At 54.7% G+C, this 19,721-nt stretch overlaps 1 protein-coding gene across 1 annotated transcript; it reads left to right on the top strand.

Annotated features, from left to right (window-relative positions):
• Positions 1-411: 411 nt before the first annotated feature.
• ETS2 (ETS proto-oncogene 2, transcription factor) lies at positions 412-18,186 on the top strand. The gene is made up of 10 exons (XM_070407185.1): positions 412-494; positions 4,614-4,685; positions 7,210-7,321; positions 8,419-8,538; positions 8,873-9,073; positions 10,752-10,835; positions 11,815-12,027; positions 12,937-13,197; positions 15,074-15,192; positions 16,058-18,186. The coding sequence occupies exons 2-10, from the start codon at positions 4,614-4,616 to the stop codon at positions 16,271-16,273; spliced, it is 1,398 nt and encodes a 465-aa protein (XP_070263286.1). The 5' UTR covers positions 412-494; the 3' UTR covers positions 16,274-18,186.
• The last annotated feature ends 1,535 nt before the right edge of the window (positions 18,187-19,721 follow it).

The following is a 19,721-nucleotide window of genomic DNA, read 5'->3' as shown; positions in this document are numbered from 1 at the left end:
CCAGGGGAGACTCTGCGTCCCGCTCCCGGGCGCACCACCCGGCTCAGCGCAGCGGGGACAGCGCCCGGCGACAGCGGGTGCCGGCGAGGTCCCGCCAGACAAGCCGACTCCGTCCCACCCACCCCCCGCTCCCCTCCCTCCCTTCTCCTCCCCTCCCTCCCCTCCCTCCCCTCTCCTCTTTCTCCGCCCCTCGGCCCCGCCCTCCCCTCTCTTTGCCCCTCCTCCCCTCCCCCTGTCCCTCCTCCTCCCCCGCCTGGATCCTGAAGAGCTGGCCGCGAAGGGGCCGGGCCGGTTACTTCCTCCAGCGGCGGTGCGGGTCGCGGTGTAGCCCAGCCCTGAGCGCCCGGAGCCGCCCGCTCGCCCGCCTTCGCCCGGCCTCCCGGAGCGTCCCCCCGGCGCCCCGGCCGCGATCTTCCCCGCCGCGCGCTCACCCAGGAGCCCGGGCCTCGAAGAGCTGCCGCCGACCGCGCGCCGGCCCTGCCCGAAGCGGCGCCGTAAGAGCGGGGTCCGGGCGGGCGGGCGCGGGTTGGGGGGTCCGTGTAGAGAGCCCTCCGGCTCCGGCTCCGGCTCCGGCTCCTCTCCCGGGGGATTCGGAACCCGGGCCCGGGAGCCCGCAGCGACGGGTCGGGACGCCGGGGTCCAGGCGGGGGTGGCGGCGACTCCTAGGACCGGGCGCCGCGCGTCTGGGTTCCGTGCCTCTCCGGGCTCGTGTTGCAGGGCCGGGTGGTCGGGGGGCTTTGGGGGCGGCCGATTCGCGGGGCCCGGGACAGGGCGCGGGGTGGGCCCGATCGTGACGCGCGGAGCTGGTGCGAACTTGGGCCGCGGCCCCGGGGTGGCCGAGCCGGCTGGGGCGGGAGTGCGCGCCGGCTTGTCTCGCTTTTGTTTTTAAAAGGAACCGAGGGCCTATTGGGGGGCTCCTTCCAGGGGACGCCCGGCCGATCTGATTTCGCGGAGGGGCTGGAGGGACTGGGGAGAAGGGGCCCGGCGCGCCCGGGTTTGCGGGGGACTTACCGGAGCGCGCGCGGCCGGGCCGATCTGGGGCGCCCGCCTCCTGAAACACCTGGAGGCTGCGGCTCCCGGGAAACGCAGAGCCGGGGTCTCCTGCTCGGTCCCGTCAGGGGCCCGGCCCCGGGCGGCCGGCGAGGGAGGCGCGGGGAAGCAGAGCCAGGGCAGCCCGCGCGTCCGGCCTGGAGGGCAAGACCCCCTGAGTGCGCCCAGGCGTGGATGGGGCTCCTTGGCCCTGCGAGGTGAGCGCCGAGAACTGTGGGAAGTGGGGACATGGGTGCGCAGGGCTGTCTTTATTTTCTCGCTCTTAAAGTATTTTTAATGCAGGTATCAGCGAGTGCTTGTGCATTTGAGGGTTGTTTTGTGTGTGTTTTTAAAGCATAAGGCACTTTTTATATTGGCCTATATTCAGTTTCAAGGTAGCCGAAAATAGTGGACGCGCTCCTTATTAGAAAGTGAAGCAGTGAGCAGTCCCCCTTGGAGATAAGGGTAATTGATTGTCATTCACCACCAAGAGATGATGTGAGTTCCGGACAATGCCAGCGCCTGTGCGCCATCTGCCTGCCCACACCGCCACCCATCAGGCAGATAAATCTCCAAGTTAAGGTTTATTAAAATTCTGAGTAATATCACAGTACAGTAAATGCTAGCACCGTGGGTCCTGCAGGGAATAGCAAACACTCATCGTTGGGATTAGTCATTCCTCTCGCTAAAGTGATAACTTTCAAAGGAAAAAGCGCACCAACCTTCAAAAAGTACATTGTTGGGGGGGGGGGGGGGGGTTGCTCCTTTCTTTTTCTTTCCATATTTGCCTGAATACGCACCTGTGGTCTAATCTCACATAAGTGATCGCTTGTTCCAAGAAGGGAACGGTTGTCAGGCAAGTTCTGCTTGTTTTAAAAATTTAACCATCCTCAGCACTTACATTTCTGCCTCTTTTCCCCCTTTTCTCCCTCCCTCCCTTCCTTTCTCTCAACCCCCCCCCCCCCCCCCCCCCCAGCAGCAATCCAAAGGGCAACACCAAAGGGACCCACACTTGAAATTGATTTATATGGAAAGGACTCGTGGCCTGTCTGCCACCTTAAGGAGCCATGTTGAGTAGAAGAAGTGAACTTAAATTTGATTAGTTCTGTGTCTGCCTGAATCCACTTTGATTCTGCATGGTTCTTACAAAACAAATTAAAAGCCGGACAACAAAAGAATTCTGTTCTGTAAGGAGTAATTACAGCTCTTCATGTGGGCGGAGTAGACTGCCTTTCCCCCAAGTATTTGTACACAAAAACCCCCGCCCGGCTTTCCATCGCCCCCCCCTTCCATATCCATTCTCTGTCCGTCTCAGTGAAGGTGGGAACTTATTCTCCATTTTCCAAGTCACCGAGCCTCTGCGAACCGGCTGCGGAAAAGGAGTCGGCCTGGGTGGGTCATCGGCAGTTTGGTCTTCTGCTTGAGGCGTGTGTCTAATCAACAGGTTAACACTCAGATCAATGACAGAAAGCTCTGAATTAAGGAGCCTTTCACCTTAAAGAGTAGCACGCAGGGGCCCGGTCTCATAACCTCTGGGTGCTGTCCGACCTGTAGGACGTGGTGGGCTATCCTGGCACATGGAGGCACCCAGGACTGAGGGCCATTCTCCCCTGCCATGTGGTCCGCACTGCACCCCTGAGGAGCCCCCACCGGAGCTGTGTGATCCTGGGCAAGTTCCCGGAGGTCTCTGGGCCGCACTGTGTCATAGCCACCCTCAGGGACGTCAGGCCCAGCCCTGAGCGAGGAAGAGTCTTGTCAGTGCAGCCACCATCGCATGAACATTGATTCCTGAGTGCATGTGGGTGACACGGCTCACCAAGTGGAGGTTGAGCAAATGTGGCCACGTTTGATCCAGGACAGCCCCCCCACCCCCCCACAGCGCTATTATTATTCCCAGTGCTCCAGGCTCCTCTGGCCCCCCAGGATAATTACCACCCCCCCCCCATAATTGCCGGCACTGGAGGGTTTAACAGCCTTGGGCAGTGCCTCTGGCCTCCCCTGAAGCAGACACTCACCTCCCAGGCTGCCTTTCCAGCCAGGAGAGGTGTGTGTGTGTGTGTGTGTGTGTGTGTGTGTGTGTGTGTGTGTGTGTGTGTGTTGAGTTGTTGGGAGGTCTGGTTTAGCTATAACATTGGTCATAAAGGAAAAACAAGAAAGCACAAAGAAACCAATTAGGGGAAAATATGCTATTTGCCACCTCCAGTAAGTGCTATCAATTGCGCAATATTTTAAGCAATATTTTAATTACTCGAAGGTCTTAGTTGTAACAGGCGGGAACACCCAGTGGAGATGGGGCGGGGCGGGAGGGTGCAATTAGCCAACCCCTAAAGCTGCCTGGTAAGCCTTCAGTTCCGAGGCCAGAAAGCCAGTAGGGTAAAGGTTACGATCAGCTATGCTAACCCAGCTTATCTGAAAATGAATTTTCATTTTCATTTCTCTGGGTTTTTTTCTCTAGCATCCTGGTGGCAATATCTATGTACCCTTCTCACTTACTAATGTATAACCAATTCCATTTTAGGGCCCCAAATAAGTTCTCGGCCTATCTCAGCAAGGTTCAGTTCCAAGTCACATAAGTAGCTATAAATGCGGTCATAGTCACGTTAAATATATAAAATAGGTGAAGTTAATTTCAGTAGATTTCCATTTGCCGAGTATATGCAAGCTGTTACATACACGTGCAGTAAACCTAACATTATTACTGAGATGATTTACTTTTTTCTGTGAGATCTTTGAAACCTGCATGTGTATTTTACATGCAGAGCTCATCTCAGGCCGGATCAGCCATGTGCCAGGCGCCCGGCCGCCACACGTGGCCGGTGGCCACCACTCTGGGCAGCGCAGGTCTAGCATAAGCCCAGATGCTATCAGGGCAAGTAAGGCAGGTCTGCGCTTAGAATCTCCTCTGAGGGAGGGCACAGCTGAGCAACTCACAGAGCTAACGTGTTTGGAGCCGTGTATTTAACACGGGAGGGAGGACCTGGGACCCAGAGGATCTGGGGAGGAAGTGGGACCACGAGAGAGGGTTTGGTCTGAAGCCACGGGTCTCCCTTTGATCTTCCTGGGCCAGAGCTTCCTCCAATGAGAGGATGGGGCCTTCTGGCCCCACCCAGCATGCTTTCCTGGCGCTGCCTGGGGGTCACCCTTGAGGATTCCCAACCCTGAGGATCCCCCTCTTGCAGACAGGAGGTAGCCCTGGTCCCCTAGCATCCCTCTGGGTCCCCCTCCCCCCCCTCCCCCTCGAACAGCAGCCCCTCCCGTGGAGGGACACAGGCTGCCTTGGGAGGCTCTGAGCAGCCAGCCGGAAAGTGCCTTTATCGGTGTGCCTCATCTCTAAGTGGAATTCAGTGGGAATCAGCGTTATTATTGAGCGACATAAATGGCATAGCCTTTGTGAGAAGGGCCTTTTAAATAAGAATCCCTGGCATTCGGTTCTGAATGATCTGAACGATGTTACTGAATGATTTTACTCTGTAGGATTTGACTGACTCGGGGGAGTGGGGAGGGGGGGGTCTGCAGCCAGGGAAGACACCTTAAAAAAGGAGCGTTTGCCTCTGACTATCCTCCTCTTCCTCTTTTTTTTAAAGATGAATGATTTTGGAATCAAGAACATGGACCAGGTGGCCCCTGTGTCTAACAGTTACAGAGGGACACTCAAGGTGAGTGAGCAAGTCTTACTAAAAGTTGGGTTTTTGTTTTTTTTAATTTGGAAAGCTCCATCTCTAGGAGAAAAGAAAAAAAAAAAAACGATGGGTGGGGCCCCAGAAGACCCGTTCTAAGCCCCAGCTTTTCACTTACTGGCTGTGTGACTCCGGACCGTTTGCTGACTCTCTCTGGGCCTCAGTTTTCTAACCTGTAAAATGGGCATCCTGATGCTTGCTCTACTTGTCCTCCAAGAGTGGAACTCATTTATTTTGTAGAAGGTGAGGCCTTGGTAGTTTGTTTCTGAGACTCCGACCCGGTGGATAAGCCTGTGGTTCTCCGTGGAACGGAGCTGGAGCCGGTTTCCCGGGACGAGGGGAAGGCTGCTTCCGACGTGGAGGGAGTGCTGCTTCCTTGAAGCCGCCGAGCCCACGGGACAGCCTGTATCTGTGAGCCAAGAAACAGATTAAGGATGAACGCCGCCTCTGCTGCCCAGCAAGCACATTTCCTGAGCTTCTATCTTAATTCCTCTTGGGAACGTGCTGTGGCAGCACAGCGGGTAATTCCCTGTCGGCTTCTCCATCCGTGAGAGCGGGGCCTGACTGTTGTTGGTTTTGTGAGTAAACACATCTCGGGAGCAGTGGTTTTCGATCGGCCTCCTCTGAGCCCAGGGTTTTGTACAAATGCGTGTCTCTGGCAGGTCCCGTGTTGCTCTGTAGGTCGCTGGGAGGTTGTTTGTCTGTGGAACCCAAAGAGCCAACACTGGGCTTGGGCCTCTCTTGAGAATTACCGTGGCCATCCCTCCACTTCAGGTGGGCGCTCCTTGCCGGTGTGGTCAGAGGTTTTCAGAGTAGCCGGACGTGGACAAGCTGTGATGGCACCAAGCTGCAAGGCACAGCCCCAGAAAAGAAACTTCCCTGTAAATTCAAAGACTTTGATGGTGTCCCTGCGACTCCTGGGCTTGGAGAAGCAGTCACCGGAGTTGACGTGTTGAAAGAGGCAGCGTGAACTTACGTTGTCTTTGAACTTCCTTGTTTTAAAAAAAAAAGAACTTGCTGTCAGTGAAGCGAAGGCATTTCTTAGTCACCTGGGCAGAGCTAGTGGGGGTTTTAAAAGTCGATTGGCTATTTTACGCACAGTTAGTCCCAAATGATAAAGTAGTTTGTTCATCTGCTAGATCCATGGTCGGCAAACCGCGGCTCACGAGCCACATGGGGCTCTTTGGCCCCTTGAGTGTGGCTCTTCCACAAAATACCACGTGCAACCGTGTACGTACAGTGCGATTGAAACTTCATGGCCCATGCGCAGAAGTCGGTATTTTGTGGAAGAGCCACACTCAAGGGGCCAAAGAGCCACATGTGGCTCGAGAGCCGCAGTTTGCCGACCACTGTACTAGATGATGGGTTGTGCCCTCGATGTCTTGGGACATCTGTTGGACTTCACAGCCTTGGGTTTTGGGGGGACTGGGCTCCACTGAGTGTCTGGGGCCAGCTCCAACCTCTGCCCGCCCACTGGGGTAATGTGTCATCCATTGTTCTGCATTTCTAAAACGAAAGCACATGAACTGATTTTATTTGTAAATGTGTTACACATTTTCTTTTTGATGACTCAACACATGTGTCATCACATGACACGCAACATGGGAGTTCCAGCCCCTGTTGGAAAAGTAGACTCTTTCTTCACATTTTTTCCTTGGCTGGTTGGGCAATGATGAATCAAGGCCTTATCTGTTACTTATTAACGAGTCTTAATATGAAAGGCTATTTCTTGGATACATCTGAGGTGAGAGGATCAGAAATGGACAGTGTGCAGTTTTCTCCGTGCCTCTCTCCTCTCCTTCCCCCTCCACTGTAGGGAGTTTAACTTTAAACCCGATTCCTTTGGAATCTTTCCCCGTCGAGGAGTGTGGGGCAGGGAAGTTCTTTTAACACGCGTTACGTTTAGAACAGTGGACCTGCAGGAACGTCCGCGTGTTTCACTCTTTTCTGCGCCATTGGGATTGTTGAGGGGAAAAAGCACCTTGTGTCAGTGACAGTGTTTCATTGTAAACATTTCAAAATGAGTGCTTCCTCGGATCTTCATTGTTTGATTTTCCGTGTTCAGTCCATTGTTTGCCTTTGGTTTTCACTGCCGGCCTTGCCAGGCTCATTTCCCTTAGACACGGGGCCTGATGGCATTTCTCTCCGATGATGTCACAAAAAGGCAGGTGCTGGAGCAGGTGGGCTGTGAGGCCCCGCCCCGCACTGTTCTTCTGGGATCCTAGCGTTTCTGGGTGTCTTGTCTTCATTTATGAATTTCAGTGGCTTAGGCCCCTAGAAATAAACTCCCGGTCATTCTGCCTCTGTGTGAGGGGGGTTAAATGACCTTTTGGTCACCTGGGCCATCCGAGACGTCTGGATACCGCGGGTCCACTCCAGGTGTGGCTTCACAGTGGCCGGTTTGATCCGGGCGCGGGGTCCGATGACCCACGGACCGCGTTGAAATCGGGTAACTCAGCAAGTAAGTATTATATTTCCCGTTTTCTTCCTGTCCCTTCTGCAGCGCCAGCCGGCCTTCGACACCTTCGACGGGTCCCTGTTTGCCATTTTCCCCTCCCTGAATGAAAAGCAAGCGCTCCAGGAAGTGCCCACCGGCTTGGATTCCATCTCTCACGGTAACCTGCTGCCCAGACCGGCCGTCGTGTGCGATGGCCCAGAGTAACTCGGGGAAGGGAGAGGACAACGGATGAGCCATGAGTGTCCGAGTCTTGAGTGTCTGGCGTGAAAAGTCGGATGGAGGCTCTGGACCTGGGGCAGGGCCGTTTTCCCTTTTGCTGAGTGTGAGGATTCTGGTGTCTTCCCTGCCAGACGCACCCCGGGGAGAGCAAATGTCCTGCCCTTGGCACACTGCAGGGGGCCCCCGGGGTTTCCACCAGGGGGGTGTCACCACTGCGGCTTCCCAGGGCCACTCCAAAGCAGACCAGGCCGCAGTCAAATGCAGCTCAGCTTTCCTTCTGGGTTCACAGTGAAACCCTCCCCTGGGGTTTGGGGCCACAGGTGGCTCTTGCTGGTCTTCCCCGTCTGCACTGACTTCTGTGCTCCTTCGTGTCATTGATTCTCTCTGGAGGACTGACCGGCATGTTGGCCGGTGCCTCTGCCGTGACTGGGATAGTTATTAGTTGGAGACATTCCAGACGTGATGTTGTCACATGAAGTAGGTGCTAGAAAATACAGCCCAGAAAATTAATTAAAGCAGGTGCGCTTGCGTCAGCATGCTGTCACGTGACAGTCATTTATCATTCTTGGAATTGCCGAGGGAACCCAGAGAAGACTGTTTCTTAATAAAAGTGCAAAGTGTGCCAACGTCACGGGGCGCAGGGCCTCTGCCTGTGGCTGGGTTTTAATGGAATCGACTTCCAAATTGTGTATTTACAAGCCCTTGAGCCTTTGGCCTCAAGATCATGCACTTTTATTTGATGGTCTAAAAATAGTCAGATAGACATTTCATCTAGACATAAGCTGCTGTATGAAGTATTGGATCATAAGATAAAACTTGAGTGGTTTTATTTTAATAAGTGAAGTTATGGGATGTATATTTTTTAATGTCAGTCAAAAAAAAGTTTGGGGGTCCTATGTATCCTCTTTTAAGGAAACGATCTCAAAATGGTTTGAGATCCAAATGGTTCTTTTCTAAAAACTACGATTCCTCCCCTAAATTCTCCTCCGCGGCCGCCAGCTTGAAATCCTAACGTCCGCCCTGGTTTCTCCCTAGATTCGGCCAGCTGTGAGCTGCCCCTGTTGACGCCCTGCAGCAAGGCTGTGATGAGTCAGGCCTTGAAAGCTACCTTCAGTGGCTTCACGAAGGAGCAGCGCCGGCTGGGCATCCCCAAGAGTAAGTGCCTCTGTCGAGCTGCCGGCGGGGTCTGCGCCGTGCGGGCGGGCGGGCGAGCCGGGCTGCCATGGCGCGAGACGGGTTGTATTTTAAGCTCGTGTGTGAGGTGGCTCCCAAAGACTGGCAGAGACGTGGGGAAGCCGCGCTGGTTTTTACTTCAACCCCGTCAGCGGGACACCGATGTCCGCGTCTTAGAGTTCACCCCGGGGGTCTCGCTCACGTCGCTGGTCTCGGGTGCCCCCGTGGACGTGGTGGGAAAATCAGGAGCGATTTCTCTGGTCTCACCGCCTCCTTCCACTGCCCCCTCTGAGTTCCGTCTTCCTCCCCGTTTTAGACCCCTGGCTGTGGACGGAGCAGCAGGTGTGCCAGTGGCTGCTCTGGGCCACCAACGAGTTCAGCCTGGTGAACGTGAACCTGCAGAGGTTCGGCATGAACGGCCAGGTGTTGTGCAACCTGGGCAAGGAGCGTTTCCTGGAGCTGGCGCCGGACTTCGTGGGCGACATTCTCTGGGAGCATCTGGAGCAGATGATCAAAGGTACCAGCGTGGGAGGGGAGAGCGTGCAGCGAGGGTCAGCGTTTCTAATGGGGTCGGTGGCCTGAAAATGCCACTGGAGTGAGTCACACGTGCAGTGACTACAGATCTGAATCCACGTAAGTGTGTGTGTGTGGCATCGAGCAGAGCCCCAAGGCCATGGCCTTAGTCACTGACCTGTTCTCGGGCGCTAGGCGGCATTGGTGAGGGAGGACGTGTTGTCGCAGACTTAGAGGCCACAGACATTCCCCCTGTGGGGTGGCTCCCCTTACAGAACCGAAGCAAGTAGCTCAGCCCCCACGACCGGGACCTTTACTCAGACAAGCCCCGTGGATTTTACCGGGAATTCCCCCAAGTCCAAATGGATTCCAACAAAGAATTTTTTTTGGTTTTATTATTTTTAAACAAACGTGGAAGTGATGACCTATATCTCCATGCTGATTTGTTCTATAAAAACTGGCCACTCCGCCAAGAACTGTCATCCAATAGAGAGAAAGTCTTGATTCAGACCTTGCGACCACTGTTAAAAGTACATTGAGTTAACAAAGAAAGACATCGTAGCAAGGGCCCCTTCAGTGAAAACTTGAAGAAAACCAGCCCCTTTGTAGAGTTCGGGGAACTGGTCCCGGTTTAAATGAACGCCGTCAGAGACGCGGCACCCCACGGAGACCGTGGGAGTCCGCCGCCAGCCCTTGTTGGTGTGGCCCCTGAGGCCAGGGAGCCTGACCCGACATCCCCCTGACCTTGGGCAAGACTGGCCTGGCAAGGTTCTGGGGAGGGTCTGTTGGTTGGCAAGTTGGGCCTGTTTCGCCACTACTCGGTGTGAGGCTGTGGGTCTGGGTGTGTGGGTGTGTGGGTGTGTGTGTGGTTACGTGTGTTTGCAGGGAGTAGGCATACAGAACCGCAAACCTTTTCCCTTTCAAAGTTCACGGGCACGTGTGTCCCCGCGTGGCCCTCTCTGTGTAGCTGCTCACCGCACCCTGGGGAGCTTCCAGGGTCTCAGCCAATGGCCACAGCCTCTCGGAGGCAGGGACGGAGCCTGCCCTACTCGCCTGCTCCATCCCAGCCTCGGGTGCTGGAGGCACCTCACCGATATCGCCCTGCTCATTGACAACACCATCCAGGTCTTTCAAACTGTGCGGTGGGAAATTTAACTTTGCCCAGACGGCATTCATGTTGGGACACTCACTCTACTTACTAAAAAGTGTGTCGCCGCCTCGAGTTTGTAAAAGGCGTCATGGCTTGGGACACCGTCAGGTTAAATGTGAGCCACTAAATGCGCTGACTTATCCTGAAATGACCCGATAGCGGTAATTTAGGAAGTCGATTTTTTTTCTTGTGTTGTTTTGTGTGTTTTTTTGTTTTTGTTTTTAATCTTCACCTGAGGATATTTTTCCCATTGATTTTTTTAAAGAGAGTGGAAGGGAGGGAGGGAATCGGAGAGAGAGAGAGAAAAACATTGATGTGTGAGAGACACATTGATTGGTTGCCTCCCAAGTATGCCCCGACCGGGGCTGAGGATTGAATCTACCACCCACGCATGTGCCCTTGAGCGGGAATTGAACCCACAACCCTTCTGTGCCCTGGCTGGTGCTCTAATCACTGAACAGCAGCGGCCAGGCTGCTTGTGTCATTTTAACCTTCATTTGCAATCTTATCTCTCCTGTGTCTCTTCTTCCAGAGAACCAAGAAAAGGCAGAAGATCAGTATGAAGAAAATTCTCACCTCAACTCAGTTCCCCATTGGATCAACAGCAATTCATTAGGTCAGTCTGGATTCTGCCCTTCAGGTCCTGGTTTAAAGTCCTCCTGTTAGTTCATGGACGGTCCAAACTGTCTAGACCTGGGAACTATCTAGACCTGCGCTGGTCCATATGGTGGCCACATGGCTCTCGAGCTGCTGGGCGCTTGCAATGGGGCTGGCCCACACGGAGATGTGTGATAGGAGTGTAGTGCCCACCAGATCTGTGAGCCTCAGTAAGAAACAAAGAATGTAAAATATCTCCTCCTACTTATAAAGATATCAATTACCCGTTGAACTGATCATTGATATCCTTAGGCTCAAGTATAATTTTTAAAGTTCTCATGTTTCCTTTGGTTTTTTTGTGTTTTGTTTTTTCCTTTTTTAACGTGGCTACCAGAAAATGTATCATTGCCTGGTGGCCCCCTGGTCCAGGCCACGCACAGAGCGGGGGGCAGGATGCAGGGAGCGGGTTGCGGGGGTCCCATCTAGTACAAGAGAGGAGAGGTGGCTGGGCCGGCGCAGGGAGTGTGTGGGAAGCGATACCAAATTTGCCCGGAACTTGGGAGCTGAAAGAGGAGTCGGGGAATTCCGGTTCTCCCTCTGGTCGCTGACAACGGTGAGTGTAGGTTACAGCCGGGGACAGACAGGACTGGAGATGCCCCTTAGGAGTCACATAGTGGGGGCTTGTCACTTAGTCTGAGCCTTAGTGTCCTTGGAAGTTGAAAGCCAGTGACCCTTGTCGTCCTGCGGGTCACGGAAAGCACTTGTTGGACGAGAGCCACTGAAACATTAACGCTGAGGCTGGCACTCAGGGCCCAGAGACAGCAGGCATTTGGAAAAGCGTCAGTAAGCCTGCCCATCAAAGCCCATGTCCACGGAGGACTTGCAGAGGCCGGGCCTGCAGAACTGCTCGTGTGCGGTTGGCTGGAGGGGTGGAGGGTCTCTGATGATCACAGACTGTCTGTCGCCTAATAGCTCGGCCGTCGATGGTTCTGTTGCAGGCTTTGGCATGGAGCAGGCGCCGTACGGCATGCAGACGCAGAGCTACCCCAAAGGCAGTCTTCTGGACAGCATGTGCCCGCCCGGCACCCTCAGTTCCGAGCAGGAGTTCCCGATGTTCCCCAAGGCCCAGCTCAGCACGGTCGGCGTCGGCTACTGCTCTGTCGGTCAGGATTTCGCCGGCAGCACCTTGAACCTGATCGCCAGGGGTTCCGGTAAGGAGCTTCCATGCGTCCCTTGGTGCAGGCTGTGGCTGGACTTCGGGAGCCGGGGTCAGACGGCCACCCGAGCTGCTGCACCAGTGTCCTGGGCTCCTTAGGCCCTTCTCGCAGACCATTCCCCCAGCAAGCACCCTCCTGGCCTGTTGCGGGCTGTGGTCTGGGCCCGGAGGGTGTTGCACCAAGAACACACAGTCCTGCTGTTGGGAGTAGATTCCTCCACCCAGTGGGATATTTTGGGAGACAGTGTAGGAACGGAACAGATTTCTTTTTACGGAGATGTGTACACACCGTGCACAGATCTCAGGCTATCCACCTGGCTGAATTTTTACATGTGCACACCTGTGTAACAGCCACCCAGGGGGCGATAGGTTTCCAGCATCCCAGGAGGCCCTCATACCCTTTCCCAATCGTCAGTAGCATCCCCACCCCAAGAGGAAACTATTGATTGTCCTTTTGTCATCACAGTTTTTCCTGTTCTTGACCTTGGTATAAATAGAATCACACTTTTTCCTTTTTTGGGGTTTGTGTGTGTGTGTGTGTGTGTATGTGTGTGTTTGTCTTTTACTCATCATTGTGCCTGAGATCCATCTATGTTGTTGGATGTAGCCATCCTTTGTCCTTTTTCACTGCTGTATAGTACTCCACCCTGTGCGGCTACACGTGGTCTATTGATTCTGTTGTTGAAGGAGGTGCAGTTGTGTGGTACACTTACCAGGAACCAGCCCTCCATTTAAGAGCCTCCTGGAGTCTGGCTGGTTATACACCGTAGGGGACACGTTGAAGGGGGGGTGGTTGGCAGCAACGCCGCCAATGAGTCCAAGACAACCTGCAGTTATGTATTAGCCGTGGGGCCGGCCATGTCCCTGTCCGGAGGAGTCAGTGTGTGCCTGCTTCTCTCTCCAGGGAAGCCCGGGGACCGCGACTCCCCCGAGCAGGGCGGGGACAGCTTCGAGGGCTCGGACTCCCTGCTGCAGTCCTGGAGCAGCCAGTCGTCGCTGCTGGAGCAGCGGGTGCCCTCCTTCGAGAGCTGCGAGGACGACGGCAGCCAGGCCCTGGGCCTCAGCAAGCCCACCATGTCCTTCAAGGACTACATCCAGGAGAGGAGCGACCCGGCCGAGCAGGGCAAACCGGTCATTCCTGCGGCCGTGCTGGCCGGCTTCACAGGTGAGTGTGCGGCTCCGGGTGTCCGTCCCCTCCCTGTGCCCGCCCGGCTCAGCCGTGTTTGTTTATCAAGGGTGGTTCTGGTCTGAGCACATTGTATCTGTACCCCGCATTTGACCCGGGAGCGGCGGGGGGCGGGGCGGTAACCCTGCATCCAGACACCTGGTCGCTGAGCCACATCTTAGCTGTGTCTCTGAGTTCTACAACAGCCAGCTGCTCGGTGGTGTGGATGGAAGGGCACACAGCTCCCTTGGCCTTCCCAGGGAGGAGGAGGAGGAGGAGGAGGGCCAAGGCACTGGGCTGTGGAGCCTTCAGCTCTGACTCACCCACTCCAGGAATTTCAAAGAATGTAAACTGGTTTGGGAGGGGCAGCCAGCCGGCCTCAAATAACACAGGCCTGTTTACCTTTTCTTGCGCCTAAAACCCCTCTTATTTTTAAAGTTTTGGCAAGAGCTATTCTAGGCAAGGGACAAATATTAAAGCTGTTTTTGGAACTAGATTATTTCCAGCATTTTAGCAAAAATACCAGGATATATTTTTTTTTATTTAATTGCTTCATGTGTCCTTAAATGAGCTTTCCCCCCTGTACTTTGACTATATATAGAGCCCCTGGGGATTTAAATAGTACCTACTACGAACCCTGATGGGTTAAAATAAGGCTGTGTAGGCATCCACAGCATCTTCCTGCCACCTGAAACAGCAGCCACGGACACGTGTGGCAGGGCCCACAGGGAGAGGGAGAGGCTGTGGTGTTCATCCCTGGGGGTCGGGGCCTGATGAAATAACACCCGGGGGTCAGGCCTGGTGTGGATGTTTCTATTTTAGTATTGCTTGCCTGCTCCGTGGGGTTCGCAAGGCGTGTTGTCGGGAGTCCTTAGGCCGACCCAGCGTGGGCGGGTATTAACCCATTTTACAGATGGGGAAACGCGCTCGGTGACACAGCTCCCTGGGCACACAGGCAGCCAGTTCCGTGGGTTCCAGCAGCCACGCCCTGCCGCCGATGGCCTCTGCGTCTTGGGGAGCAGCTCTCGGGTGGGTGTGTGAGTGGGCAGGGCCCCCGGCCTCTGAGCACGTCTTGGTCCTCGTCTTTAGACGGTGCGGCCATGCCGCTTCTCCACGAGGCGGTGGTTGTAAATTCTGGCCGAGAAAGGGCCCTGTGCCGAGCGTAGGCGGCGGCACCCGGAGGCGGTGAGGCCGTGGAGGCCACTCCCAGGGCTCAAGTGGCTCTTGAGGAAACTGAGTCTTGGTTAAAGCAATTGGGCCACCGTCACGTGGCCAGAAGCCACAGCACAGGATTCCACAAACACCACGTGGTCCTCTGGTTATCTGCCCCCGTCCCCTGCCCGGCCCAGCCCAGCTTAGAAACACGCACTGAAGGTGGAGGTGACTCCAGGAGGAACAGGGTTTGGGATTTTGATGCCAAGAGTCCATGGCCCTCAATTTTTTCCCCGAAAGACCAAACCCAGGCACCCGGGGCCAGTGAGCGCTTTTCCTGGCGTAGGGATTCTACTTGGGGTCCAGCCCCATCCCGCTGGCATTCGGGACTGTCCTGGCCACCTGGAGTGGCACCATCACGTCGGCACCCAGGATCCGGCTCATGTTCCGCAGCCTGTTTCATTGGGACGGCTGGAGCCTTGCTGTGTTTTAAATCTGTAAAAACCCGTAGCTGGCCTGGCTTGGGTGTGGCTCAGGTTGAACATCGACCCTTGAACCAAGACGTCCCCGGTTTGATTCCCGGTCAGGGCACAAGCCCGGGTTTTGGCCTCGATCCCCAGTAGGGGGTGTGTAGGAGGCAGCCGGTCCATGTTCCTCTCTCATCAGTGTTTCTGCCTCTTTCCCTCTAAAAATCAATACACACCTGTGACTGCCCTCTCCCCAGGAAGCGGACCCATCCAGCTGTGGCAGTTCCTCCTGGAGTTGCTCTCTGATAAATCCTGCCAGTCGTTCATCAGCTGGACCGGCGACGGATGGGAGTTCAAGCTCGCTGACCCCGATGAGGTATGGCCCGAGCCCGGGGGATCGGTCTTGGGCTCCCAACCCCGCTCTCACCCCTTTGGGTTCACACACTCAGCTCCCTGGGGACAAGGAAGGGTCCGGGTACGCAGGCGAGCTCTCCTGGTGGGCCCGACACGGGAGTGCGTCCGGCTCCGCTGACCGTCTTGCCCTGTCGTTGAATATAGAGGCGAAAGCAGCAAACTGGGGCTCTCTCCTGGCCGTGTGAAAATGCCTTGGGAAAGCTGCTTGTTCCTGTTGAGGGGAGGGAGCCTCGTACCCCCACATGTGCACACTGGCTGGGCTCTGTGCCCCTCAGCTGAGCTGGGCAGAGTTGTCCCAGCCGTGTCAGAAGGAGAGAGCCGAGGGCAGGCCCAGCCCCTGCCCGTCGGGGGGCGGGGGCAGCATTAGGGAAGCCCTGGGTCTGGCTGGTAGCCCTGTCATCTCCCCACCCCTGGGAAGCAGAAGCGTTGAGGATCGCTGATGTCACCCAGCTCAGAAACCCACTCAGCATCTGGTGGCGGGAATAAGAACCAGGGGGGCAGGGGAGTGAACACAGCTTGTCCGTTGCCTCAGGACCCCCAACTCGGAACCCTTGGTTTCTGGGAGGTTGTGCTGAGTGAGAGGCTGCAGGAGCCCTGTGCCAGGCGGCACTGTGGGTGGGGGCGCCACACTCCCCTCCACCCCTCCCCTCGTCCTCGGGGAGCCAGCTGAGGGGCACAGCCCCGGTTCGCGTCCTAAGGCAGATGGGACCTTAGGGGTCCTTTAGCGGCCAAGTTCCCCCAGTGAGCACGCGGCAGCGTCATATCGTCATGGGGCGATTGCCGATGGAGTGGAATTGAGCTCTTCTCCCCCCGTGTCTCCCCCGCAGGTGGCCCGCCGCTGGGGCAAGAGGAAAAATAAGCCCAAGATGAACTACGAGAAGCTGAGCCGGGGCTTGCGCTATTACTACGACAAGAACATCATCCACAAGACGTCGGGGAAGCGCTACGTGTACCGCTTCGTGTGCGACCTGCAGAACCTGCTGGGGTTCACGCCCGAGGAACTGCACGCCATCCTGGGCGTCCAGCCGGACACGGAGGACTGAGGCCCGGGGACCGCCAGCGGGGCCATCCTGACCGACTGCCCCGGGCCCTGCCAGGCCGCTCCCACACTCCAGGAATGTCGCCAAGAAGCAGCAGCCTCATTTCACCCGAAACTGCAGCTCTTCGCCCAGAGCAGCGCGGTGGGTCGCTTCCGAAGCCCGCGGACGGGAAAACACTATTCAGGCTGCAGCCGCGTGGAATGGCCGAGGGGGCGCTCCGAGCAGCTGCGTGAGGCTGTGGACATCTCCGTGGAGCGATCGTGTCTCGGACGCGCACGTTTTTTTATTTTCTTCGGAATCACGAACGCGAAAGCGGTCTCTGTTTCAGCGGGCGGGAGGGGCGAGGAGACGACCGTGCCATTTCAGACGTTGGTTTGTATATAGGATTGTAATCTTATAATTGTTATCAAAATCCTCTAACAGTTCTATTTAACAGAAATTGTATATTGTAATTTAAAATAATTCTATGACTGTGTGAAATAAGAATGCAACGCGGATTCCATTTTTCAAGAGCGCCTACGGCATTTTGCAAACCGTGAACCTGCCCCGGGCAGGCTAAGAGGATTTGTAAAATGTGTTTTATTTGCATTGACTGTGCCTACAGGCGAAAGTCTAAGAGGGGTCATCCCTGTTTTTTTTGTGTGTGTTTTTGCTTTGCCTGGGCTGTTAGCTGGCAAGGACTTTGTTCATTTTGGGAATTTTTATAAGAAACTTAACGTTATTATCTGGGGGTGCCTCCGGCCTCTGGTTTCTCCTTTTGATTGTGATGTCAAACCTATAAAGCAGTATTTTTCTTGACGGACGGCATATGTTTCCCATTCCTACGCATGCCTGTAAGCCAGTTGATACACAAAACTTATTTCCTAGTTCATGTGTGTTTCTCCTGCAGCTAACCCTCCTGACCAGCCATTCCACCCACGCCCCACTCCCAAGCCCCACGTGACTCTGATGAAAATAAGAATACTATTTTTGGAAATATGCAACTCCTTTTCTGAGATCAGGAGGGATTTATGTAGCAGCTATTTTTACTGTAAAAGTATTTCACTGGAAAAAAAATGTAATTTGTAAGAAAGCTTTATTTTTTATCTCAGCTCCATGTAAACATGCTGTACGGAGCTGAGGGTGGGGGGAGGGGAACCTTTGTGAAACCTCGGACGTGAATGGAGCGTGTGGGTCCCATCCTTGTTCACCGGCGAGTCTGGGGCTGTCCGTCTGGATACCACGCCGCTCCTTCCTGCTCGGCGGCCACGGTGACATCGTTTTGTTCTGTTCTTACATTTTGGATGCAGAACGCCCAGGGGCCCAGGGCCTGAGCGAGGCGGGAGGGGAAGCATGGGACGGGGTCACCTGGAGAAGACGTTTTGATGGCGATGGCGACTTTTCAGCCGCTTCTAAGGAGCACCTGGGCAGCGCGTCTTCCTGGCCTCTGTACGTGAGCCAGCCCGGTGGGCTGCAGAGCCGGACAGGTGTCCCTAGAGAGTGAGAGGACACCTGGGCCCGTCCCTGGGCTGAGACCGTGCGCTCGGCTGGAAGGACGCGCTGGGAAGGGCAGAGCCACCTCCAGACCCGCATGAGACGGGCTTCGGCATCTTCAAACACAGGATGTTTCTCGGGCGGGATCTGTTTATCGCTCGACGTCTGTTTATAACATCGACAGACACGTGACTGGGGACACGTCGCTGCCAAAGCAAATGTTAGCCATCGGCTCATCTTCTGCGGGGTCGGACCACAGGACATCAATATTGGACTGTTGTTGTTTCCATCGGCCAAGTTGGCAGTTTCAGGCGGTCCCACCTAACAGTGGTGGGAACTGAAGTCCCTTAGAATCCTCTGGCATGGTGACAAACAGAACATAAGTATAAAGATTTTGTAATTTGGCCGTTTCCTTTCTCAAATAAAGTATTTTGTTTATATAAGCTCCTCCGCGTTAGAGTCGTCCCTCTTCGTCCCCACCCCAGCAGGGAGGGCGGAGGGAGGAGGCGGTGCTCAGGCCCTGCTCACTCAGCAGCGCCCCCCTCTCACCCCCCCCCCCCCATTCCCTGCCTTGAGTCACAGCTCCATTTAAGGGATTTTACACGGGCCACCACCCACTAAATCCTGACCAAGCTGGACTCAGCTGGGAGCCCTCCCTGCAGACATTCCCAAAGGAGTGTTCCTTAAAGTGAAAAGTTCATTTAAGAAACACCTAGAATAGGAAGATTCGGGTTCCATCTTTGCCAGGGGGTTGGCGGGCACACAGAAGGGATTTGGGGATGTTCACATTGAAAAACAGTAGGCTTTGAGGTTCAAGGACTTTTGTAACTGAGGTGGGACTCCTGGGGACCCCTGGCGTTGCTGGGGTGCCTTCACCAGACAGGAGGGTGATGGTCCCGGGACACCTCCTCTCCCAAGTCCTCAGGGCTCCTCTCCACTCTCCAGAATGAGTGAGAACATCACAAAACCTGGGCGGATTCCATTGGAGGCGGCGGGAGCCAGCTCACGGGGGCACGCACTGTCTCTTCCCGGGTCTGCGTCAGCTGGTCGGTTGAACTTGGTCGGATGAGAATATTTGCACCGTGAAGTCAGCACACACTGCAGATGAGGGAGGGCGCCCCGGCCCAGGGAGCTGCGCGTTAAACATTGACCAGCACAGCACTGGTCATCCATGTCCACCATATTGGAAGTTCATCCGCTTTAACATAAAGTAACGTACTACATATTAACATTGTTATGAAAAATAACCATTTTTCTGAGAATGGTGTTTTCCCTGCTTTCTGATCTCTCTGATGTCTGTTTTCATGGAAGAGGGCTGGTTTCTGACACTGTTGGCTTCGGTCTGTTGTGACACTTTGTGAAGAAAATCAGGCCTCAGGCAGATACGTAACTGGAAGAGGGAGGGCGAGTAGTAACTTTCAGATCACGGTGGGTATTGTTTTCTGTGACACCACAGCCGACAAACCGCTTAAACGGCAGCTGGAAGTGAAACCGTGTAATGAAGTCCCCTGTGGCTGTGACAAGTCCCGCGGGCCTGTCTGGGACTTTGCGTGGCTTTTGACCCCTGCGCGATTTGGTAACATCGTGCCTCTGTCACATGGAAAATATTGCTTCACCATGTTGGCCCATGTCCATACACAATATCAGGCAATCACATTCATTACTGTTACCGCCAGTTTCATCAGCAAAGCACTGGGAAGCGGTCAAGCTCAAAGTGGCCGCCAGAAATTTTGAAAAAATTCAGATTTTTGCTTGAAAGCTCAAATTTTATCATCAGCAACAAACACCAACTTTTCTTTGAAGTGACAGACCCATGTCATTTATTTTTTGAGGAAATACTTGTCAAATACCCAAGTCTGAATAAACATAATTTGTCAAGTTGTTCTTTCAATAAATACGGTGTTCATGAATAAAGTGGCTAATTTAGCTTACAACTCAAACAAATTATTTTTTTTGAAGATAGCATAAATATTTACTT

The sequence above is a fragment of the Myotis yumanensis genome, unplaced genomic scaffold (genome assembly GCF_028538775.1).
Source record: "Myotis yumanensis isolate MYYU_CA2020_CCGP unplaced genomic scaffold, mMyoYum1.0.hap1 SCAF_2, whole genome shotgun sequence".
Taxonomy (NCBI): domain Eukaryota; kingdom Metazoa; phylum Chordata; class Mammalia; order Chiroptera; family Vespertilionidae; genus Myotis; species Myotis yumanensis.
The sequence above is the reverse complement of the archived record's forward strand: the minus strand, read 5'-3'. Positions and strand labels throughout refer to the sequence as shown.